The 26,612-nt window shown below is 37.6% G+C and overlaps 1 gene segment (V, D, J or C); it reads left to right on the top strand.

Moving 5' to 3' along the window:
* Positions 1-10,554: 10,554 nt before the first annotated feature.
* On the top strand, positions 10,555-11,215 carry LOC102906512 (Ig kappa chain V-II region 26-10-like). The segment is given in 2 exon segments: positions 10,555-10,597; positions 10,839-11,215. Coding segments are annotated over 2 exon segments (420 nt in total).
* The last annotated feature ends 15,397 nt before the right edge of the window (positions 11,216-26,612 follow it).

Below are 26,612 nucleotides of genomic sequence, written 5' to 3'. Positions count from 1 at the left end.
CGGGTCGATCCAGGTCCTCGGGAGAGACCTTGATCTGGAGGAGGTGAGAGTGAGGGGTGTGCAGGGGGAGGGGGAGGGGGCGGGGGGGGAGAGAGCAGGGAAATCTGTGGCTATTATATGGAACTGAATAGTATTGTAAAATAAATAATAACAATAAAAAATCTGAAAAAAAATCCTTGATGCCTTGTTACAGCATGGATCACAATAAACCATTCTTCTTTTAAAATAAAAGAGAATTATATCTCCATTTTTCTTTTAATCAATTTAGTCATTAAATTCACAGAGGCTCCTGCATAGTTAATGCAATTAACCATTTTCTATATTCTCTAGGCCTCTATGAAGTTACCCTTTTTATTTTTCTAAAATGTGCAGAGGATACTTCAAAGTTTGTACATGCATAGTTTAAACATAAACCCAAGAATCAACACTCTGAAAATTCTATGACTTAGCCACAGTTGGCTGTATATTTGCAACACAAGGAACAATATAGGATTGCCTGAGGAGGTCTAAATACAGCATAGTTAGGTGGCTTATAACTTCATGGCATAGAGCTCTAACTTCAAAACAGCACCAAGAAATCAAGTGTTTCCAGTAATAATGTTTATGATATTAAAAGCTTTCAAATTAATTCATAGGTGTTTCTCAGACTCCTGTTGCATGAAATCAACTCCTTGATTCTTTTTTGTTCTGAAAGATATGCCATGGCTGGTTACATTACTTTATATTCATTCACTAATTAATGGAAGATCTTCAGGCTTAATCCAGAAATTGGTAATTACAGGTAAATTTATTCTTTCAAAAATACTCTGTATAGTTTTTTATGTGCAAATGAGGTTTCAATGTGAAAATGATATTACAATACCTGTGGAGAAATACAAGGATGAGATTTTGTTAGTTGAATAAGGTGGTAACCTAAAGAATGACAAAAACTATTTACCACTTATCGATATGACAGATGATTAGTGTCTAGAATTGTGTTGACTAGTTTTATGTCTACTTTATACAAGCTAGAGTTTTCTGTGAAAAGGAAACCACAACTGAGAAAATTGCTCCATAAGACTGGCCTGTAGGCAAGATGGTGTTCTATGGTCTGGAATAAGGATGATTGTGGGAGGGCCCAAGATAATATGGGTGGTGCCACCCTTGGGCAGGTGATCTTGGGTGATATAAGAAAGGAGGCTGAGGGCTGGAAAGATGGCTCAGCCATTAAATGCTAGGCTCCTTACAAAAAAGAAAAGAAAATAGGTTGAGCAAGCTATGAGGAGCTAGGTAGTGAGCAGATTTCTCGGTGGCCTCTGCTTCAACACCTAACACTGGCTACTTCCCTGCTTGAGTTCGGCCATGGATTCCCTCAGTGACTGAATGTAATCTGAGAGATGTAAGTTGAAATAAACTATTTTCTCCTCAAATTGCTTTGGTCATGATGTTTACCATTACATTAGAAACCCTAACTAAGACAATAAAATACAAAGAACTCATAAAAACCAATACCAAGATGACAAACAACCCTGTTAGAAAGTAGAGCATAGAACTGTACAGAAGATTGTCAGAGGAAGTGCAAATGGATACGAGATATTTTAAAAGGATTCACCATCCTTAGCCATCATAGAAATGCAAATTAAAACTTCTTTGATATTTTATCTTACCCCAGTCAGAATGACTATTTAAGAAAGCAAAAGACATGAAATGCTGGTAAGGACATGGGGCATGGAAAGTAATCATACTCTGTTGGTGGGGTTGCAATTGGTACTGCCATTATGGAAATCCTTGTGGCAGTTTCTGTAAAACTTAGAATTAGATCTACCACAGGACCTAGCTATGCTACTCCTGGACTCATGCTCAAAGGACTCTGTTTCCAACCATGAGGCACATGCTCATCTGTGTTCAGTGTTGCTCAGTTCACAATAGCTAGGGCATGGAAATACCCTTGATGTCAATCAACTGATATATGGATAATGAAACAGTATCTTTATCATGTACATTATTCTCATTAGTACAGGGAACCATCTTTAAAATATGGTATATGTTAAGCCACAAAATATATAATGAATGTTAAAAATAGAAATTGTTTTACATAATTCTGACTAAAAGTCAATATTAACCTGAAGCAATTTTCAAATTATGCAAAGATATAGATGGTAGAATGGTCCATTCTTGAAGACCAACTGACAATGGAACTTTGAAGTGGATATTTAAAATTTCTTTAACTGTTTCAGAAAAGAAACAGTTGTAACACTAAAAATTGGAAAGATTACCCATGCTCATGAGTGTCTAGAATTAATGTAGTGAGAATTACCATGCCGTCAAAAGTGGTTTGTAGATTCAGTCCTATCCCAATTTCATTCTTCATAGCTAGGGAAAAAGGAGAAAACTTAAAAGTTACATAAAAGCTGAGAAAAAAAAAAGGATAATACTGTATCCACTTCCATACATGATCTCAGTTATAGTAGGGAACAATAATGAGAGAAACAGCATGGTGCTGACAAAAATATACACATGTACATCAATGAAAGAGAATAGAAGATCCAGATTTTAAATCCACACAAATACACCCACTTTGTTTGTTTTTATATTTAAAACACATTTGTACACACACACACACACACACACACACACACACACACACACAAGTATAAGGAAGATGAAATACAAATATCAACAAATAGTGATGAAACATTGGATGGGATACCCACATACAGAAGAATGTAACTAGAATCCTGTCTCACACCTTGCACTGAAATCAACTACACATGCATCAAAGACAGCAAAAAGACTGAAAATAACTCTAGAGACTCAGAAATTTCCAGAAGTGGAATTTAGCAACTGTTCTACAACATACAGACATAGATGAGAATGTTCTAAACAGGAATGCAAGTGAGTATGTCTGTATGGACTTAAAATCTGGATCTTCTGTTCTGAATTTCATTATAGAAATACAGCCAGCAATTGACAAATGGGATGTTTTGACACTAAAAGTCTTCTATACAGCAAAGGGAACAGTCAATTGACTGAAGAGCTAGTTCATGGAAAGGGAAAAATTCTTTGTCAGCTGTACATCTGACAGATGATTGATATTTAGAACACCCAAAGAATTAAAAAAATAAACTGTATAGAAAACAACCCAGTAAAATGTGCTATAGATATGAAGGAACCACAAGATCTTGTACCCCACAAAAATATAATTTATTAAATTTAAAAAATATTTTAATGGCAATATCAGGTATACCTGGAAAATGCTGTCCCCAGAGCTACATCATGATACAAAACTCTAATGCAGCCATGACTACATCACTGTGATTTGTGGGTGAGGGGGGACACAGAAGTCACCAAACAATACAGAGCTAATCTCTTGTCCACAACATCTAGATGATACATCCTCATTAATGACGATACCATGTACTTTGATTGCACAATATAGAGAAATGAAGGTTGAAATGAGCTGGAAGCTATTATATGGCTGGGTAGCTTTGATAGTTCTGGAAGATGCTATGAAGTTTGCTGGGAAAGAGAAGACACTGGTGATCTCAAACTTGTAGGAACCCAACAGTCTACTAGGATGAAATGACTGGTGACATGTGCCCACCTGCATAGCAGTGACACTCCTATTATTTAACCAAATGCTATCTTATTGGATTTGAGAATCACTCCAGAGCTGTGTACTTTAAATATGGTGAAACATTCCTTACAATGAGTCCACAGACTCTAGATGAGAATTGAATATTTTCAGCTAAACTGACCAAGAGCTAAGCATTCCTCTGCTGTGGGATAATGCTTTTCTACACTGGTTTAATAAAATGCTTCTTGGCCAGTAGTCAGGTATGAAGTATAGGTGGGATAAGCAGACAAGGAGAATTCTGGGAAGAGGAAGGCTGAGGCAGACTATCATCCAGGAAGCAGCATGTAACGGCACACAGGTAAAGCCACGGAACATGTGGCAACATATAGATTAACAGAAACGGGTGAAATTTATGTATAAGAGCTAGTAATAAACCTGAGCTAATGGCCAAGCTATTATAATGCATATAAGCCTCTGTGTGTTTATTTGCATGTAAGCAGCTGTGGGACTGGTAGGTAAGAGAGATTTGTCCTGACTGTGAGCCAGGTAGGACCAGGAAAACTTCAAATACAATTGGCACCCAGACATTGTGGCAATAGTTTCTACCTAAAAGCCAAGAACGCTTTAAAAAAGAATCTAAAAGGGAGCTAAAAACACCTTCCTAGTGTGTCTCTCAGGACAGCTGTAGCCTGCAGACTTGAGTTACTCTATGGTGGGTGAGCTACTTTATGCATGGTTCCCAGCATGTGGGCTTGACCTGCAGCATGATGGAATCCCGCGCTGGTACACAGAGGCATCTCCAAGCTGAACACTACGCTGATGCATGGTGGATTTAGCTTTTACTAATACAAAAAAAATATTAGAAGAGGTTTCTGAGCTACAAGCAGCTGGATGAGGTATGGACCCACTGCCTAGTAGAGTCAGCAGACAGCATGGCTCCAAATAGCTGGCAGTGAATTATCTCTACCATGTTGAAAAGCTGAGTGGGCAGCGTCAGCAGCCAAGGCTTCTGCTTCAGTACTAGCCACTACGGTTTAAAGCAATGGATTCACAATAAGGCAGATTCAGATTGAATAAGACTTTAAAAGGTTTACAGTGTGTGTAAAAATGTATGTAGGCTTAGAAGAGAGAAAAAAATGAATATAGACAGTTATAAAAAGAAATAGTTTTAAAATGTAGTCTTTTAAAGACACAGTAAAGGTAGCATAAAAATAAGCCACATAAAGATGGATATTACACAGAGAATCTAGATTATGTTGTCTTTGATATTTTTTTTTTTTTTGGTTTTTCGAGACAGGGTTTCTCTGCGTAGTTTTGCGCCTTTCCTGGAGCTCACTTGGTAGCCCAGGCTGGCCTCGAACTCACAGCGATCCGCCTGGCTCTGCCTCCCGAGTGCTGGGATTAAAGGCGTGCGCCACCACCGCCCGGCTGTCTTTGATATTTTTAACTGTGGAAAGTTATTTGATTATAAAAACTGCTGAGTTAAATCAATGTGTATATTTTAAAGGTATCTCAATTTCAAAATTTATGTTCAAGGCTACATTGCTTTTGAAAAGTGGTTCTGCTTTTGTTTCCACAGAAGATGAGAACCTTTGAATTGCTTCCAGGATAATATGCATGGATCAACCAAGACCCTGAAAGGTCTCTAATGACAGCTATGGCTCACCGTTGAAAACAGCTTTAAAGCAACTGGCTGAGACAATGTAGCCTCAAAGACTACTCCAGTCAGGACTTGACCATAATTCTTAATTTTTTCAGGATCCCCATAAGATTATCAGTGCCCCTATCAGCAGGAAATAGTATGAGAAGCTTTGCCCAAATTTCCAAAATACTGATTATAAATGTTTGTTTTTATTTAAATCAAGTTGATTATAAACACAATCTCTTTCTAAAGAAATATGTAGGATACGATATAGATTTGATTGGATAAAAGGACAGATTATTGAATCAACTTTTAAAGAGCCACTTGTTTTAAGTTGCAATAGATTTTAGTTTATTGATACAAATATAAGTTAATTTTGTTATACTGTATGTATATTTCTACTCTTGTTTAAGGTATTATGTTTCTGCAGCTCATTTAAATTGCAATAAATAATTAGAAATGCAGATTAATGATTAGTCTTCTATTATAGTCAAATTTATAGTCATGTTAAGTTTTCTAGGTTTACATAGATATAATTCAATTAGACAGGTAATCTTCAAACACTTCAAAGATCTATAGAATATGACATTTAAAATGTCTTAAGGACTTTGACTTTCTGGACATTGAAACATGTCTGCTCCCAGCAAGACCAATTTACTTCAGAGAAGATAATAGGTGTTGAAGAAACTAATTATGGAGTTTGCTTTCTTTGTGGGAAATGTTTGGCACTGGGCAAAAAAAAAACGTTCCCTTGTGTAGACTGTTTGATAATATGTTGCATAAACTGGACATGCAGGACCTATAGGAAGGTGACCACGGAACTTTACAAGGCTAGATGGTCCTTAAGGGTCCTGCTTCTCAGAAGAAAGTGCCAGACATTCTACAGGACACAGGAAGAAACAACTGAGAGATTCTAGGCCTGTGGACAGAAGATGATTGCCCCAATGTAGCAGAGGAGCTTTGGGTAAATGTCCAGGCAGGCAGCTGTCTCTGTCATTTCTAGATTTTTGGAAGCTGCTCACAATGCACTTCCTGTTTACTTAGGTAATATTATATCCTTCTGAGGACTTTGGTGTAGTTGAAGACTAGGAACATGAAAAGGTACATGACAGAAGGCTGGCATTCATACAATAGTTAGGCTGGGTATTTGGTGGAGTTAGGATTGAGCTAGCAACCCACATAGAAACTGAGATATATTCCTTAGAATGAATCATAGAGTTGATTTCTTCATTTCAAATTTAAAGCTCAGTGAGGAGCATGGTTCAAGGATGATTATAAATATTTAATGAGTTGACGGTTAATAGAATTCCAATCCAAATGTACCTTAGGGCACTTAACAAATTCTTAATCATTTGAGGAGAACATACATGAACACTTGAGGTTCATTTTTGTCCCTACCACAAAGAAGGGAATGACTTAAGAGAAAAGAGTCACTCAAGAGAGGCCTTGTATTTAAGATAAGAGTATCAGAAAGAATATTTAAGCCCAGGAGGGTTGGTGCATTATTGCTCAAGGTTCATGTCTCAAATAAATATAAAGGATTAGTGCATCCAGCCTTGGTGCAGTGGGAAGGAACTTGGACCTGCCTAGGGTCAATGTGCTGGGCTCTGCTGACTCCCCATGGAACACCTCGATTTGGGGAATGTGGGGACATGGTATGGTTTTGGAAGGAGGGATTGGGGGTGGGAGGAGAGAGGAGGGGTGATTTGTCACTAATATATGGCATGAGTAGAAAATTGCTTAATAAAGAAAAATGAAAAAAAAGAATCAATGCATCAATGTGGGAGGAAGGGGTAAATCCTAAGAAGATTGGAAATTTCCCTCAGCATTTGGAGCCAATCTACTTCATCACATTTCTTAGAGATTATCTCAGCAAATTTTCCAAGGAAAACCATGCCTGCTATTAAGAGTTTAGCTTAAATGCATTATATAATAAAAGGATCAATTTCTAGGAGATTATAACATAATTATATCATTTACCACTTCCCTTTCCCCCCTCCAAACCCTCCCACATACTTTTTGCTTTCTTTCAAGTTCATGGTCAGTTTGTAAATTGTTGTAGCACATATATGTATATATGTGTGGGTATAAATATATGTTGAGATATATACAAGTATATGTGTATATGTAGGAATAATATATACCCATGCACATGTGGAAGCATAGACATGTATATATATAAATATAAGCACACACACACACACACACACACACACACACACACACACACACACACACATATATATATATATATATATATAATATTTATGTAATCCTAAATACGTAAGTACAATCTGATCAGACCATATGATGTTGCTTATGTTTATCCAGTTTCAGGGCTGACCATTTACTTTTGCATAACCAATTGGCATGCTTTTCCTGAAGAAGATTATTTCTCCTGTTCTCAGCATTTCTCAAGTGTCTAAGTCAGAAGCTACACCTAATATATCTCACCAATTTGGCTGCCTAAACAAAACCTGAAAAGGGAGAACAACAAACAGCACTCTAACATGGGCTGCCTCATAAGATCTCAGTCCCTGGACAAAGAACTGCAACCAGAAATTTGAGGAAAGTATATACATTGTCAAAGCTCAATTAGAAGCTTTTTCCAGTAGTGTCCTTCTTCCTTGGACAAAACAAAATCCCTTTAGACACTTAAATTTATCTAATTAAATTACAAGCAAGATAATACACAATCTGATGTCACCCACAGAAACCTCCACTTTAGAACATTATATCATCTACTCTTCATTTCCCACAGCTGTTTGAAAATTAAAATATTTTATTTACATTTTCTCAGGCACTGTGTTAAAAGCATATTAATCATGATCCTCTATATCCTAGTTTTACCTGGATATATATATATATATATATATATATATATATATATATATATATATATTTAATAAAATTATACTATAGAAACACAAGCTTTTGCTTATATTATATTGCAAAACATTAGGCACCAGAAACTTTGGTAAGTCCATATGACATTTTCTCCCATAGTGTGAAAAAAAATGGGAGGGGAAACCTGAATAAATTATGGTGATACCATGATCAAATGACTGCTTGTCATCAATGTCATTTCTATATCCCAGTAATAAAACATAAATGCAGATACTTTCAGATAGTTTTTTTTAAATAAACAAGAAAATTATGTTAAATTTAATTTTATTTTTTGTATTTGAGTGTTTTGTCTACCAGTAAGTGCCTGACATATATGGAGGCCAGAAGAAGGTGTTGGATACTTTAGAAATGGAGTTACAGAGAGCTGTGAGCTACTACACCTGTGGTGGAAATTTAACCAGATACTCTGGAAGAGCAGTCAGTGTTCTTATCTGCTGACCCATCTCTCTAGCCCAGTAAAATTTTTTTTTAAAGAATATTTATTCATTCAATATACATAGCACTTTACCTTTGGCATTTGGTAATGTTACTAGAGTGTTATCCAATAGGGGACTTGTTTTCAGAGGTTCACAGAAATTATATAATGTACTTGAAATAGAGGCCAAGTGAATACATGTTGAAAGTTAAACAAGAGTTATGTCAATACAACTGCACTGGCAATGCAAAAGGTGACAGAAGTATAATCATTGTCTATATTGGTACATGCCTGTTAGTGTTGAAAAGAAAAGAACTAAGGTAAGGGTTAAGAACTGTGTGTAGCTATAAAGTCTCAGTTAAACGTCTGACTGCTCATTTTCTTAATTCTAGACTCTAGAGAAACCATTGCTGTCATCATATGTAGATGTATTTGTCTATGATGAGATGAGTGCTCATAATTGCTCAGGAAATTCATGGGTAACCTCACATCCCCAAATCAGGCAATTTCTCCCTCTTAGAGTTGGCATTTTTCCATCATGAGTTGATCTTCCTGAAATGTTAATTGTTTCTAAAGTCCAAGATGACCAGGGTGTTAAAGCGGCAATAGAGTCTTAAGAAGCATTTGCAGAATCAGGAACAAACTGTGTAAAGGATAACAGTTGTACTAGTTTGAAAGTAATTGGCCCCCATAATCCCATATTCTCATATAGAGTGGCATTATTAGGAGGTGTGGTTTTTTTGGAGTGCATATGGCATTGTTGCAGGAAGTGTGTCACTGTGGGGGTGGGCTTTGAGGTGTCATACTCAGGATACCACCCAGTGTGTCTGTCAGCTGACTTCCTGTTGCCTGTATGATTTAGCATTCTCAGCTCCCCCACCACAGCTGCCTGCTCACTGCCATCCTCCCCTTCATGATCATAATGGACTAAACCATTGAAACTGTAAGCAAACCACCTCTATTAAATTATTTTTATAAGAGTTGCCATAGTCATGATGTCTCTTCACAGCAATTAAAAACCCTAACTAAGACAACAATAAAATATCCTAGTAGTTTCATCAGTTCTAAAGTGGAAAAAAATAGGTTAAGTAAATTTAAGACCAATCAACCTTGTGCTACCTGATTTATCATATAATCCTCTACTGACTGACATGCTTATATGCAACATTGAGCAGAACTCTGAAGAAAAAGTAAAAAGAGCTACATAAAACAAAAGTACAGATTACAGGCTTTGTCTTGTTAACAGTAACACTTTTTTGGGCACCTGAAATTATAAGTGAAAATTCAATGTGTTTAGCAAAAGCCACCTCCATATCCCTGTTATAACAGCATGACAAAATATAAATTAAATTTACAAAATGAGATAAACTATATTTTCAGGTAGATGGTTAATTGTTAGAAAATTATGTTTTGAAAGAAGAATACACACTCAAAAAATCCTTTCAGGACAAGTTCTGTGAGAGCCAGACATGGAAGGGGCCAAATAGACATTCTGAAAGACAGGGTGCAATGAATATATCCTGGTACTTGATCTTGGACGTTCAAGCCACCTACAGAGTAACAACATGAATTTCTGTTATTCATGCCTTTGAGTCTTTATGCTGGACTGTGGAGACCAGTGTAAACCAGACCATCTTCACCCTCCTTCACCAGAAAAGCACCAGGAGGCCCCTCTTGGGCATCGAAAGAGCTTTGCTTCTTTTTATCCATTTGTTCTGACACTGGTAAAGGAGGAGGAGCCATCATGAAAATCCTCATAACTCTTTCCTCTGCCTATACTTCAGCACTAACCCAGGCCTTTGCATATTGCTCCCTAGGGAGGACCCACCCTTCTTAGTCTGAGATAAAAGTAGTCTTCTTGTAGTGACTGATCAGTCTCCTCAGACTGCCTCCTCAAAATGAAGTTTCCTGTTATGCTGTTGGTGTTGCTGGTGTTCAGAACTCCTGGTAAGAACAGTGAGAATTGAGGATGGGTAATGGGAATGAGTCCTGAGTCTCACTGCTAATTGCATGGGTTCTGTCCATGTAGGGAAGATGGATGTTATCCTCCAGGATGCGGCCTGTGAGAATTACATCTGTGAGAGGGAGGACCCAGATGTGAAGGAATCTGTATTACAATGAAGATTCTGATACAGATGGACTGGGCTGGTCTAAATAACAGCTAGAAACCCCTTAGTACTGTTAGTTCACTTGCTCTGTTAAAAAGCAATTTAGTGTATAAAGCATTTTATGTAATATAAACATCTAAACTGAAATGAATTTTTTAAAAAATCAACTTAGTTTGTCCATGACTTTGTTCTTCTCTGTCTTTATTTCAGCTTCCAGAGGGGATGTTGTTTTGACTCAGACTCCACTCTCCCTGCCTGTCAGTCTTGGAGATAAAGCCTCCATCTCTTGCAGGTCTAGTCAGAGTGTTGTACATAGTAATGGATACACCTATTTGGACTGGTACCTGCAGAAGCCAGGCCAGTCCCCACAGCTCCTGATATATGAGGTTTCTAAGAGATTATCTGGGGTCCCAGACAGGTTCAGTGGCAGTGGGTCAGGCACAGACTTCACACTCAAGATCAGCAGAGTGGAGCCTGAGGATTTGGGAGTTTATTACTGTTTCCAAGGTTCACATGCTCCTCCCACAGTGATACAGACCCTAACAAAAACATCTTTGCTTGGAGTGGCCCAGCTGCCAAACCTGTAACATGTCTGTGAGAAAGAAATGCTGAAGGACTCATTATTTGTTGCAGCTGAGGGCCTTGGAGCATGAGTACCATGGCTACACCTCACTGGTCATGGATTTCTGGCTCCGTCAGCTGCAATAACAATGATACTGCATTGATGAGGAAAATGGTGAACATACCCCTCTCTTCAACCAGTAATGATAATGTTAATGATGAATGAAAACCTATTTTCATTCTGCAGGACTCTTCTGCCTTTCTGACTGAAAATTATCCATTGAAGCAGTCAGGAACTGATACATATTCCTCTATTAAACTGTCTCCTTTACTATATTTCTTAGTCAATGTTCTATTGCTGTGAAGAGACACCATGACTATGGCAACTCTTGTAAAAAAAAGCATTCAAAAAGTGTTTGTTCAGAAGTTCACAGCTTTAGTCCTTTGTAAGGGAGGGAAGGCTAGTGACATACAGGAAGATATGGGCTGGGCAAGTAGCTGAGAATTCTACATACTCATCTGTAAGCAGCAAGAAGAGCAATCCACTTGGCCTGATTTGGGCTTTTTAAAGCTCAAAGCCCAGTTTCAGTCATAGTTCTTTCCACAAGGCCACATTTCCTAATTTCAAATAGTGCTACTCCTTGGTGCCTAAGCATTCATATTTATGATCCTATGGGGGGCATTCTCATTCAAACCACCACATGATATAATCATTTTATTTGCCACATTTAATGGTTTTCATTTAAATTCCATTTTAATAACATAAATATTGCATACCCTACTGTAGCTGTAATGGTCTTATTAAATAAGAAACACTCTCTGATCTTTCAGCATTTACTTGTAGAGTTAAAAGCACAAGAGGTCAGAGAGGTAGCCAAGAGCTGAGACTAAAACCATCTTCTTACCACCCACTGCCACTGCTGCCCTTTCCCTGAGAAAGAGACCTACTTCCTGTGTGTCTGTCTTTTATTGACTTTCTAGTCTGCCTTCTCATTGATTGTAAAGCCAACCACATAACCTCCTCATCACTGCCTGTCTATACAGAACTTCAGATCCTCCATGGTTGGTATTAATATTAAAGTCATGTGTCTCCATGCTGTCTGCATCCTTGAACACACAAGCTGTGCCTGTCATGTGATTGGGATTAAAGTGTGTGCCATCACCGCATATTTCTGCTATGGCTTGCTATTAGCTCTGACCCCGGGGTAACTTTATTTATTAACATATGAATAAAATCACATTTTAGCAAAGTAAAGTATAACCATAATCCACATTACCTTTTTGCAAGGTCCAGAGCTCATACTCAACTAGAGCAGTGTAGTCATGAACTGAAGCTTGGAGTTGTCTGTCAGCCAAGTAGAAACCTGGTGAGACAAATTTAAAGTAGGATGAGAAGTTAAAATTTATGAATTTATTTGGAACCTTTAGGCCCAAATTCATAGTAATTTGGAAGGTCTGGAGTCCCAAGACCAGGAGAATGAAAAATACCATTCTTAGGGATAGACAAGTGGGTAAAATTTGAGCTGTGCGTATCTGGAATCCTTCTGGCCTCTGTGAAGTGGATCCAAGTTTTATAACTCTTTTAATCCTCTGAGGCCTGTATGAATTAGCTTACAAAATGACATAAAAGTTAGATACATTAGTATTACCAATCTGTATTGAAATCCACATCATAGATAAGGCAGGTGAAGTGAACTCATACCTTTGAGTGCTAGCAAGAACTACAGATTTGTGATAAAAACCTGTGCATTTTCCTTCTGTTTAGAGTGCCAGGTATAAATTGTCCAGAGATATTTTGTTTTGGTCTGATGAGAAACACTTTTAAGTTTATATTTAGATGACAACCAAAATAAATCTAAAAAATTGAGCTTGTGGCTGAACAGTTAGTAGTTATTGCTCTACCTGCTTATCAGAACTTTATTAAATGTTAGGCTCTGAACTTTTATATCATAGAGGTGGAGATAAATACAAAACATTTCTCATATTCTAAATCATTTATTTATATCTTCACAACTTGCATCTATATGTGAAAACATTTTCCGAGATCCTCAAAGATTATAAGCTTTCATATCCTCAGACCTTTATATAACTTAAAACATTCAAGATCCTCAAAACTTGCATAGACTTTCATATCTTCAGACTTTGTCTCAGACCCATATTTAAAACTTTGTGACTTACGCAAACTTTTTATTAAAAATGAGGTAACCAGCTGGCTATAGCTTATTCCCAAACTTATGGGACACCATGAAAGCAATGCTAAGAGGAAAATTCATAGCTCTAAATGCCCACATAAAGAAGTTAGAGAAATCTCACACTAGTGACTGAACAGCACAACTGAAAGCTCTAGAACAAGAACAAGTAAACACATCCAGGAGAAACAGATGCCAGGAAACAATCAAATTGAGGTCTGAAATCAATGAAATAGAAACTATCAGAACAATACAAAGAATCAATGAAACAAAAAGTTGGTTCTTTGAGAAAATCAACAAGATAGATAGATAGGCCCTTATCCAAATTAAACAAAAAGCAGAGAGAGAGAGCATCTAAATTAACAAAATCTGAAATGAAAAGGGGGACATAACAACAGACAATGAGGAAAACCAGAGAATCATCAGGTCATACTTCAAAAAACCTGTACTTAACAAAATTGGAAAATCTAAAAGAAATGGATGACTTTCTGGATAGGCACTCCAAACCAAAGTTAAATCAAGACCAGACAAGCTATTTAAATAGACCATTAACCCCCCTAAGGAAATAGAATCAGTCATTAAAAGTCTAACAACCAAAAAAAAAAAGCACAGGACTATATGGTTTCAGCACAGAATTCTACCAGATTTTCAAAGAAGAGCTAATACCAATACTCTTCAAATTGTTCCACACCGTAGAAACAGAAGGAACATTACCAAATTCTTTGTTTTTATCTGGGCTGAGGACTGAACCCAGGGCCTTGTGCTTGCTAGACAATTGTTCTACCACTGTGCTAAATCCCCAACCCCACCAAATTCTTTTTATGAGGCTACAGTTACCCTGATACCCAAACCACACAAAAATGCAACAAAGAACGAGAACTACACACCAATTTCCGTCATGAACATTAATGCAAAAATATTCAATAAAATACTGACTAACGAATCCAGGAATACATCAAAACATTTTTCCAGCATGACCAAGTAGGCTTTATCCCAGGGTTCCAAGGATGATGCAACATATGAAAATCTCTCAATGTAATACACCATATAAACAAACTGAAAGAAAAAACACACAATCATCTCATCAGATGCTGAGAAAGCCTTTGACAAAATCCAACACCTCTTCATGATAAAGGTCTTGGAGAGATCAGGAATACAAGGAACATACCTAAACATAATGAAGGCAATTTACAGCAAGACAACATCCAACATCATATTATATGGAGAGAAACTAAAAGCGATTTCACTAAAATCAGGAACAAGACAAGGCTTTCCACTCTCCCCATACTTATTCAATATAGTACTTGAAGTTCTAGCTATAGCAATAAGATAACAAAAGGAGATCAAGCGGATAAAAATTAGAAAGGAAGAAGTCAAACTTGCATTATTTGTAGATGACATGATAGTATACATAAGTGACCCCAAAAATTCTACCAGGGAACTCCTACAGCTGCTAAACTCCTTCAGTAAAGTGGCATGAAACAAGATTAACTAAAAAAAATCAGTAGCCCTCCTATATATAAATGAAAAAGGGGCTGAGAAAGAAATCAGAGAAACATCACCCTTTACAATAGCCACAAATAACATAAAATACCTTGGGGTAAATCTAAGCAAGTGAAAGACCTGTAGGATCTGATTATCTAGTTCTGTCAAGCTGAGAAAGTAATAGCTAGCCTAGCCATCAGTACTATCAGAGATCCTAGAAGAAAAAAATTTAAGTGTAGACTGAGCAAGTTCTGATACTATAAATGACAGGGCCCAGTCCATACGCAGGTCTCTATAGCATTAGAGGCACAAGTATCACAACAGCATCAATCTTTGGCCTACAGGCACATAAAGGAGAATTTTTCCTGTGGAAGAAGGTCACAGGAGAGACTGATCTTACTTTGTCTAGGCAAAAGGAGTACAATCAATTCTTCAGTGTCCTGCTGCTTTTTCACAGTCTGGGCCAGGTCCTGGCAGCAGGTAGGGCATCTTGCTCAGTGGTCAGCATGCCATAATCCAGGTGGAGACATTGTTGTATCCGATAATCTTCTTGGAAACCTTGGGTCACTACTAGGATCTGGGAGTATGTCTGATATAATAAGCTATTAGTTAAACATTTTAAATGACATATTCTGCAGATCTCTGTGGTATAAGGGCTGTAAAGGTATATCTGAAAAAAAAACAAACTTTATTTCTAGTTACTTGTTTTAAGTTCAACCTTAAAAACATATACAAGGGACTAAGTAAAGCTTATCCCTGTAATTAATTACATCAGTACTTAGCATGACTACAATTAAAGAACTTGATTATTTATAAGATGATTATTTACTTGTGTTCTCAGTCTACAGTAAGTAGCCTTAAAAACAATGATGTTGAATTGAAACTCTTCTAGTATCAAATATGGGTTCAGTAAAGAAATCAAAACAAAATAGCCATATGTTAAAGGGAGGGCACTAAGTTCCTTTTAGTATCAATATAAAATATTTATATCACTCAGTTTATCCAAATAGCTTAAGCTTAACAAATTTAGCAAAGACAAAGAGGCTAGACATACATTCTTAAGCCTGAATTGACCTTGAGTAAGGAGAAACATTCTCCAAGCCACTAGTTCCCCACTTTCCCAATGCTATTCATTTCTCCATGTAAACATCTGACATACAAGTAGTCCTAAGCTACCCCTGTAAAAAGTTTGGGGGTTGTTTTGTTTTTTGTCTTTTTTTCACCCCTAAAGGGTCAAGACTCTATGAATCAGAAGCTGTTCCAAAGCCTTTGCCCAGGTATTGCCTTGCTGCATCACAAGAAATGAACATCTCATTTTCTGGTAAATATTGACTGGGTGACACTTAAATTACAAAGATTAGCTGCCAGAGCAAGGTACATTCTTGAATATAAAAGCATGGAGGTGCAGCTTTAATATTTATCAAATACCTTATTTATTAAACACATCTAGCCATCTATTTAAATTCTCTATAAGCTTGCTGTTGAACACTTGTCAAAGACATAAGTACTTATGTGTAAATTTCTAAGTTAGCTTTTATTAATCTGAAAAGATCTTTATAACCTTAGTAAAAGATGGCTGCCAGCCATGTGGCTGTCTATATCATGATGTCACCAACCAAAATGGACGAAAGCCACATGGTTGCTGTTTAAAACATGTTTTTCTAAACAATAATTAATTGCACACATACACACAGTTGGATCTAAGTTACATACATATACATACAGTTAAAGCTAGCATACATATAGAGTTAAATTCAAGTCACATACATGTCCACATACATACACATGTGTATATCTTCATTTTTAACATAAACATTTTGCAGTGAAGAATCATCAGCTAGTTTAAAAATGAAAACCAACCAGAATTAACTTTCAATGAACCAACACAAAGAATCTACTGGATCTGAATGATCAAAGCAGCCTTGGCTACAGCATTATAACATAGCTACCATAGCTTAGCAACCATAGGCAGTGACATTCCATTCTTTCCTTGGAGTCAGTCTTGGTCAGGTTTAGCAGGCAGCTCACAGGGCAGGTCTTAGGAGCCTCACCCATGAGTATGGAAAGTGCAGCATGGGGACAAAAGATTGTTGTTAACCTCAGATTCTAAAGTGCAGGATAGTGGCAGACTGTGAGCTACTCCATGCCCTGAATGGGCCCCTCAGTGGGAGAGACACTGTAGGCCACTCCTTGACTATGACCCCTGAGGGGGCTGTTCTCCATTAGCCCTAAATCCTATGGTGCACCTGGGTCAGATGTGCTCTTTGCTACATGAGGCCATGCATGCTCTGTGCCTTGCCACAAAATCTCCACCCTTTGGCTCCCTGTGCAGGGGTCCGGCCTCAAATCCACTGTGTCTCAGTCCATACTGTGCTCATGCCCTGCCCTAGCACTCAGCCATGCTGATTACCCTTAACAGACCCCGAGGCTCCTGGCCACTGTCCTCCCTGGTACATCACAATAGTGTCCTCCTCTGCCCACTGCTGCCTGTGCTCCCTGTCAGAGAAAAGCATTGTAGATAGGAGTACTCTTAGTCTGTCCCAGTTCAACTAAAGGGACCCTCTGTCCCTTCTCTTGGCTATCAGGCACAAAAGGCTCTCCATGCACAGTTTCTATCATGAGTGACAACACACATACTTGTGGCTACATTTCTCACACATTTATACATTCATATAAGCAGGACATTCCAACAGAAAGGCAAACAGGACTTTTTCTCAAGGAAACAGTGTCAACTAAGCAACTCAAAAACCCTAAAATAAGAGTCTACAGTTTTTGTAAGTCAGGAAAAGAACAAAATTACAATACACAAGGCAACAAAACAGCTCTCCTGATGCCTGGTGACCATCCCAAAATGAAGATGCTGGCCTCATGCCAGTAATGAGATAGCAACCTGAGTTGTCTAAACAAATCAAATTCAAACCCAGATCTGAGGCTTGCTGTCCTCAATCAAACAGATGTGGGGCTCTCCAACCCTACTACCAGGGTCTGGAACATCTTTCAGCACCCTGGGATCATGGTCCTCCAGTGTGTCAGCCCTTACCCATTTCTGATCACAATGACCAAATTAGCCATGCCACAGAAATGAAACTGAACACAGACAAATAGGACAGATACTTAACAGCCTGCTTCAGGCTCTAAGTGCAGTAGTACCAGGGGGTTTGAGGGATGCCAGGATGAGCCCCCAAAATTATGCCCAGATTGCAAGACCCCCAAAAGTCCACCAGAGAGAACAAATCCTGTATGTAAATAAATAAATAAATAAATAAATAAATAAATAAATAAATAAATTTTAGGCATGGTGCTTAAATTCTCTGTCTGAAGTAGAAATAAGAACAGAAAGCTCCAAGCCCAGGCAGAGTGGTATTTTTATCGTAGCAGAGGTTGGGGTGAGAGGATTTCAGGCTTCAGGACCCTGATTGGTTGGCATTTGTTTAGGGTATAGGGAATGTTTGGAAGGTTAGATATTTCCCCTAAGATGCAGTTCCTCCCTGGGTGGAGTCAGCTTATGGTTTTTCATAGGTCCAGGTGTTGCCTGCCAGAAACTGAGTCTGGACCTCTAACCCTGTCATGGAAGCTGTGTGGTCAAGCTGCTTTGGGTACCCCCACAGTGGGCTGCCATGTGAATATTGATGATTGAACCCAGGTCTGCTGTAAGAGCAACAAATGGGCTTACATGCTGAATCATCTCTTGATTCCCCAGAGATATCCAATCTTTCCTATGTGGCAATTCAGTTCCTTCTTTCAGCTTTGGTATGATGACTACAAAAAACTTCCAACAGAGGTGAATCTTACTGAACCAGGGAAGAATGTTGCTAGAATCCAGAGTTCTGGAAGAGGTTTGGTCACTACTTCTGAAGACAGTGGACTTGTTGGTTCACCACATTCAATGAAATTACTGTTGGTTTTGTCAGACCCTTGACTGCTGTCAATGAAAGAAGCAGAGACTTGGATATTTTTCTGGGTGCCAAGTGGATCAAGAGTCTTTGGAGTTTTTGTTTTCTTGTGATACAATGATTACAGATATAAGGATGGTGATTTTGAGTGAGTAGATGTGTGCCAGTGTTCTCTACTGTTAAGATGTCCAAAATGAATGCAGGGTGGGGCAATAATCAATTTGGATTGAAGAGGAAAAGTCATTTACAGTGATCAGTGTCAAATAATAGTGTGCTTGGAAAAAAATGCCTTTGAAAAGCCAAGATTGGGGCTATTCTTTACTTCTGGTGTTTAGAGGCATAATGATGAATAATGTTTATACAGACAGACACATACACAGATATCTTCCTACTTGTTCCATCATGAAATAAGAAACATTAATGGGAAAGTGTTAGACACAATGAAAAAGTATCTCAAGTGTATGAGATATTAAGAGCACATTAAGTCTGTATTCATAGATACTACATAGTCCCTGTGTTACAGTGAGGTTACACATAGCTAAAATAATTAGAACTTACTAATGGTGACACTGGTACTAGTCATTTAATAAAACAACATAAATAATTGTAGAATATCCTATGTAGTTTTAGAAATATGGCACATTGAGAAGACATTGTTTCCTCTTATGATTTTGTAGCTGCCTTTGAGTTGTAAATTGCTGCTGCTGCTCAGAATCAAGTGATACAACACACCATGGTATATTAACTAGTTAATATTTGGAATTTGAAATCAGATTGCAATTGGAAATGCATTATTTTGCAGGCCTTGTAATACAAAATATTATGTAGGTGAACCAAAGAATGTAGCACCAGTAAGTTGAGGTCCATGAAATAAGAGAGGACAGCAAGAAAAAGGTTGTTATGAGAAAAATGTTGAGGACGTTTATTGAAAATGACATATGAGTTGTTGCAGCTTGCACAGCATCTTTGCTCTAAGATATTCAAGGATTGATGAGTAAATGAGTGAATAATTGCTCTAAAGAAGTAAGGCCATGTGCATTAGCTGTTTATTTGGTTTTTTTTTTTTTTTTTTTTTTTGGTTTTTATGAGACAGGGTTTCTCTGTGTAGCTTTGCGCCTTTCCTGGAGCTCACTTGGTAGCCCAGGCTGGCCTCGAACTCACAAAGATCCGCCTGCCTCTGCCTCCCAAGTGCTGGGATTAAAGGCATGTGCCACCACATAGCTGTTTAAATGAACTGACATCCTGGATTTAATTGGCACCCAATTCTTAGTAGCAAGGATGAGATAAGGAAGAAGACAGTCATCCTATAAGCTTTACTGTTTTGTTCCAGAGACTTCTCGGCACTGAATTGACACATGAATAAGAGTGGAAACAGAATATCTCTGCTAAATATCTCTCTCATTCAACTCCAAAAGAACATGTTCTGTGTAGCCCTCCCTGATATTCCTCCACCTAGCATATCTGATATTTTTGGATTCCCAGAAGGGAGATAAAATGCCAAATGGATAAAGGCTCACAATCTATATAGTTTTTTGTATTAAAATATGGACCTCTTTTATTATTTTATTGGTAATACTTGTCATCTCTTTGATCTTGAGTAGGATGTAAGATGTAGGTTGTGTTCTTATATAGTCATTTGTTAGGTTTTGAAATTATGACATATTCAAATGATTTTACCACTTCTTTTTCCTTCCTCTAAACCTTCCATGTACCCTCCTTGCTCTTTCTCAGATTTATAGACACCTTTTTTCTTATATTTCTAAATACATAAGCACAACTTGTTCAATTCATGTACTGCTGGATTTAAAATATGCAGTCTCTCTTTGCAACAGATAGAGACAAAGATAGAAAACCACAAATGATCAAAATGCAGAGATCAGGAGATCATGTGGGAAGTAGTCCCAAATGATCCATCTTCAACACAATTTCTGCACCTGTAGCTCAGGGATTACTGTGGACCAGGTAGAAGGATTGTAAGATCCAGAGGAACTAAAAGTTGTCTCTGAGACTGTGTTTCCTAGAAATGTCAGGGAGGCTGAATCCATGAGGTCTAGTGAGGTCTTGACTAAATAGGACTGAACAAGGATGACTCCAGCAGACATACAAATTATGGAACTGGGATATCTTGAGGGGACTCCATTCTAAATAAAAAACTATGGGTAACTGGGGGAATTCTGAGAGTGGGAGAAAAGGTCTTAACTGGAGTAGATCCCCCATACATACACCAGTTGGTTATCCAATATCATGCAGTCGACAACACAGGATATTATTTTTCAATTTTCAGCTTTCTGCTTCCCTTTAGCTCAAAGGAAGCTTGAAATTGAAAAAATGGTTTCTTGAGTTTTCTTCTCACAGAAGCTGACAGAAGTGTCCTAGAGCTTCTTATCTTGTTATATATGTACTTTACAGAATCTGTGTTAACTGTAAAATAATCTGAACATAGAAACTTTCCAAATATTAAATGCTATTGCTACTGATCTTGGATTCCCAATAGAACTTGGGACTATGACCTTATTGATGAATACAATATATACTTTGGAAACATGACATGAAGAAATCTAGGTGGTATGAACCAAGTATCTTCTAGTGAAGGACTATAGCTATATAAAATACCCTTTTGGTGTGTGATGAGGGAAAACATTATATATGTGTAAATGTATAACTCTCCAGGCATGTCGTTTGCCTGTGTCTGTCTACTTTGGTCAATGAAGCTCCTTTCTGCATTGGACATAAGTCAGTGGAAAAATATGTGACAGTGAGAATGATGAGTAGACTAAGAAACTAAGTGCTTGGGTAAAAAAGAAACATCTAATTTAAAGCCTCCCACCCCCAAGGCTCAATCACTGCCTTGGAATAGGGGTAGAACAAATATAAAAGGTAAAACAATGAGAGGAGTACTGTGAAATGTTATTTCTGGACCGGATGTGGCTATTGCAATCATGACCTCATGGTAGCCGTGCTCATCTCATAAGCCCTACACAAATTCATGACATACAAAACACTGTCATAGATGTGGAACAGGGGGATAATCCCCAGGACTAATGCTACACTGGGTATTTGTCAGTGAGGTAGATGCTGGAAAGGCAGAATCATCCTTTTAGATGATTTGGCCCCTGGGAGGATTACCATGCTCATGTAGATGGCCCTACTTCCTTGCACAGATGGACAGCACTAACCGAACTTGGTGGATTATAAAGAGAAATTTGGGAGGGAGGTTGTGTTATAGAGAGATGAACAGTGGGATGAAATGGGGGTAGATGTGACAATATTTGGCTGTGTACATTTAGGAACCTCAAAACTAGAGAAAAACTTTAAATATAAGCTTTCACTTTAGTGCTCAGGTAGACCCTGAGTCAGCAGTCTTCTACCTCAGCTTCTTCATTGCTGTTACTACCAGAGGAAACTAGCACATCAACTTTTAATATTTAGTAAATCCTGTCAGGTCTTCAATATATTTCTTGGTTTTCCTTGTGTCTTTTCTAGTTTATTTTTAATTTAGCTGTAACAGAACTCTTTGTTTTCTTTTCCTTTCTCTTTCTCTCTCAGTTTTCTTTTCACTCCACTCATTCTATATTTCATTTTTCTTCTATTCTAAACTCATATTTTATATTTATGTCTTTGAACAAGTAATTTTCATAGTTCATACATTATTGTCTTGCAAAATTTTCTCTAAATTTTGAGTTGTAATGCTAAGTGTTTATGTTTAAAACTTAAACATTCTAAAGAAATGTTTTTAAGAAAATAGCCCCCAATGGAGTGGCACTATTAGGAGGCCCTGCTTTGTTAGAGTTCATGTGGCCTGTTTGGAGCAAGGGCTGTCAGTGTGGAGGTAGGCTTTGATGTCAAATATATGCTCAAGCCACACCCAGTGGTTCAGACTACTTCCTCTTGCCTGCATATCAAGATGTAAAACTCTTGTATCCTTCTCCAGTGCCATGTGTGCCTGTATGCTTCCATGATGATAATGGACAGAATCTCTGAACTGTAAGCCACCTCATTAAATATTTTCCTTTATAAGAGTTGCCATGCTCATGGTATCTCTTCACAGCAATAGAAGCCCTAACTAAGAATGAAATTGTTATCAGGGAGTAGCATATTGCATTTATAGTCCTGACCATGCTTTCTTTTGAATGAATATGGACCTTGGGACTGTGGATTAGAAATGACTTGAACTCTTTATGTGCTGCTCAATATGGCATTCTTGTAAAACATGGAAGATGGTGGTGCTAAGTGCGATTTGAACTGTATGTGCCTGGCTCAAGTGGTTTCAGAGGAGAAGCATAATAATATGTGGCCTAGAGACAGGTTTTATGATATTTTGGTGAAGAATGTGGCTACATTTTACTTCTGTCAGAAAGTACAATGTACAAATTTTAGATTATTAGTATTGTACAAATCATAGATTATGACTAATCTATAATTTTCTCTATTTTATTTTGAGTGGGGTCATTGTATTTTGGGTTGCTACTTTTTGTTTTTTGCACCAAATGTATTTTTATCAAAAAAATTAATTTGAAGAACATAAAGTAAATCTAGATAACACAATGACACCTATACCATCTGATGCTATTGTGTGAGAATTCCCCCTATACACACATACACACACACACACACACACACACAGAGAGAGAGAGAGAGAGAGAGAGAGAGAGACAGACAGACAGACAGACAGACAGACAGACAGACAGACAGACAGAGAAACAGAGATATCTAAATTTCCCGTGTCCATCTTTAAGCAGAGGAACCGACATCTTGTCTATATGAAGACAGAGGAGCCCAGTGCTCACATTTCTTCCAGTTATCCAGTCTCATCTCCCTTTGTGCTAACAAGAAACCCAAATCATTAGTAGCCACTGCAGCCAAATGCAGAGCCTCACTGATAAGGGGAATGGAACAGGGAGATAAGTCAAGGCAACAGTACAGCTGATCTTTTATCTCAGAATTGCAATGGAAGCTCCCCCCTTGGGAGCAATATGCAAATCCCCTGATTAGTGAGGGAGGTCTAAAATAAATTAGACTCTTATGTTGGAAAAAAACAAAAAAAAGTCTTGTATGTCTAGGGTAAATTAATTAAAATAAAAATGTATTGTGTGGTAGTACAATTGCAGGATGCTGAATAATGGTCATTGTGAAAGGTACCATGTACACATGGTGAAAAATTTTCCCCAAAGAGTATAAATATAAAAATTCCTTATTGCAATTTAGATAATCTATTACTAATAAATATCCTATTGCAAATTCTCATTGTATGTCTATGGGTAATGAAGAATGAAGAATTCTCTGTAATGGGGCAATCAGTGTGGCTCAGCTGGCAAAGGCGATTACCTCCAGTCTTCAGCAACTTGCTTTGATCCGCACAACTAACAAAATCATCTACCCCATGTGTCCTTTGGGCATTCCTGCACATGTGCATACATACAGACACTGAAATAGGTATTTTTAAAGAGAATGGCCTATGGACATAAAAATGCAATACCATAGAAATAATGCTATTGGCTCTCCATCTGTTTCCATGGAATCCAATCCCCCAGTCTCAAACACCAAATATATTTTCATCAGAACAGTAAATTAAAGACTCTAAAGGGACTCTAAGTATTACTGTGTCACCTAACCATCCCATGCCATTGTGTCAGCTAGACTATTGATAACTAGAATAATAGGTTTTTAGGTAAAGTCTAGACTATTACATATCCCAGAGTAAACAATATTTAAGAAATGCTAAAATACCTGTTTCAAATAAGAAGGGACATATTATAATACATTATGCTGGCATGTAGAAAGAAATGTTAGTCAACACAATTGGACTCAAAGAAATGTTAAAATAAATTAGTCAAAAGTTACCCATTAACAAAAGCAATAGGATAAAATCTAGTCCTTCAATGCTGGTCACATGATCTTTAATAACATTACTGCTTTTTTATTTATTTATTTATTTATTTATTCATTTATTTATTTATTATTTTTCACAAACTGGTGTAAGTACAGAGACTTTCATCTATGAGAGCAATGAAAATGCATTAAACTATCTAATATAATTAGGATGTATAACATATACACGGAATATTTACTATAGGCTGAGAGGGAGGCATTATGTATTGTGGTGTTACTCTGCCATCTACACACTTTCTGTGACTTAAATCTTATGTAAATGATCCTGAGCTCTTTGGCTTTGTTTTATTTTTTAATTTTTATTTATTCATCTCTCTTACCATACATCCCAACCTCAGTTTTCCCTTCTTTCACTCCTCCCATTCCCCTCTCACACTTTCCATCTCTCCTAGATCCACTGTTCCTCTGTTTCCTTTGAGAAAAAAAAAAAGCAGTCCTCCCAGGGATATAAATCGAACATGGCATAACAAGATGCAAAGGACTAGGCACAAACCCATGTATCAAGGCTTGACAAGGCCACCCAGTAGGAGGAAGAAAGTCCCAAGATCAGGCAAAAGAGACACCCCAATTCCCACAGTTAGGATTCTCTCAGAAACCTCAATCTAAACAACTGTAACATACATGCAGAGGTCCTAGCACACCCATGCAGGCTCTGGTATTGTTGCTTCAGTCTCTGTGAGCTACTATGAGCCCTGTTTAGTAGATTCTGTGGGATATGTTCTCTTCCCGTCCTTGACCCTTCTGGCTCATATAATTATTCCTCTCACTCTTCTCCAGTATTCCTTGAGTTTATTCACTTTAAATTTTCAAGATGTGAATGTGCAGACCACCTGACTGGTTACTTGATAAAATGTCCATGTTTACGGTCCACTTTATATATATTACTCAAGAAGAGCAGTGTGAACAATCTAATTCAGTTCTGTGAGGAAGTTAAAGCTGTCTGAAAGCACAGCAACTCACACACTTTGTCTTGCTAAGAGTTTTATGGAATCCCATCCTGTTTCTCAAACTATATGCTGAGAAATCTTTGATTATCTGAGAATTCCATAAAGTATCCCAAAATATACCATGATATGATAATTATATAATTTTAACTTGATGAATTAAAAAGTACAAGGCCTCAGATATCATGAACTTACACCCTTTAGGCAGTAGTACAGAATAGAGATTGCATAGGCCTGTCCCATTGAAAAAGAATTTCAGAGGACGAGATATCAAAATTCCCCTTAATCTTCTTCCAGATTTTGTGTGTATGTATATTATATCTTGCATATCGTACCACTGAGAATTACTCAGTGTTGAGTAGGCACCCTATACCAAGGACATAACATTGATTGATATACCACTTTACCTAAAAGACCTGATTATGATTCAGCCTAAATCAGGAGAGGGCAATTCAGCAGGTTAAGTTTTGAATATGAGACATTTCATTTGAGCCATTAAGCAACCTAGAGCATATTTTTTAAAGTAAGGATCATGTCTTGATAAGGTCTGTACTATGTGAAATTCCTTAATTGTCATAATACCACCTGTTATGACTTTAGAGCAATACTGTTTCATCCACATAGAACACAAACCAACAGCTCTTTTCTATAGTGTGTAGCTGTTCCATCTTTGATCTGGAAGTACTACCCCTAATGAGGCTTCTGGTAACTGCCACACCTACCTATGACTCACCCCTGGGGTAGGCCCAAGACAAAAGCCCTTAAGAACTGAGATCCAGACCTGCCGGCCCTCTTGGTTCCTTGTGATCCTGAATGCTGGATGTTAGGCCAAGAAGAGTTCTCTATAGAACTCTGGACTATATCTCACCTCTCCCGAATCATGTAACCAATGCCTTTATTGGCTGTGAGTTACCCCAAAATAAACCTCCTTTTTAACTATGTGGAGTTGCCTTGTTAATCCCCACAATACTTCACAGTGAAATAAAGATAGAATTCAGCCTTAGGATCATGTTAGATATGTTT

Source organism: Peromyscus maniculatus, chromosome 3 (assembly GCF_049852395.1).
Source record: "Peromyscus maniculatus bairdii isolate BWxNUB_F1_BW_parent chromosome 3, HU_Pman_BW_mat_3.1, whole genome shotgun sequence".
NCBI classification, from domain to species: domain Eukaryota; kingdom Metazoa; phylum Chordata; class Mammalia; order Rodentia; family Cricetidae; genus Peromyscus; species Peromyscus maniculatus.
The sequence above is the reverse complement of the archived record's forward strand: the minus strand, read 5'-3'. Positions and strand labels throughout refer to the sequence as shown.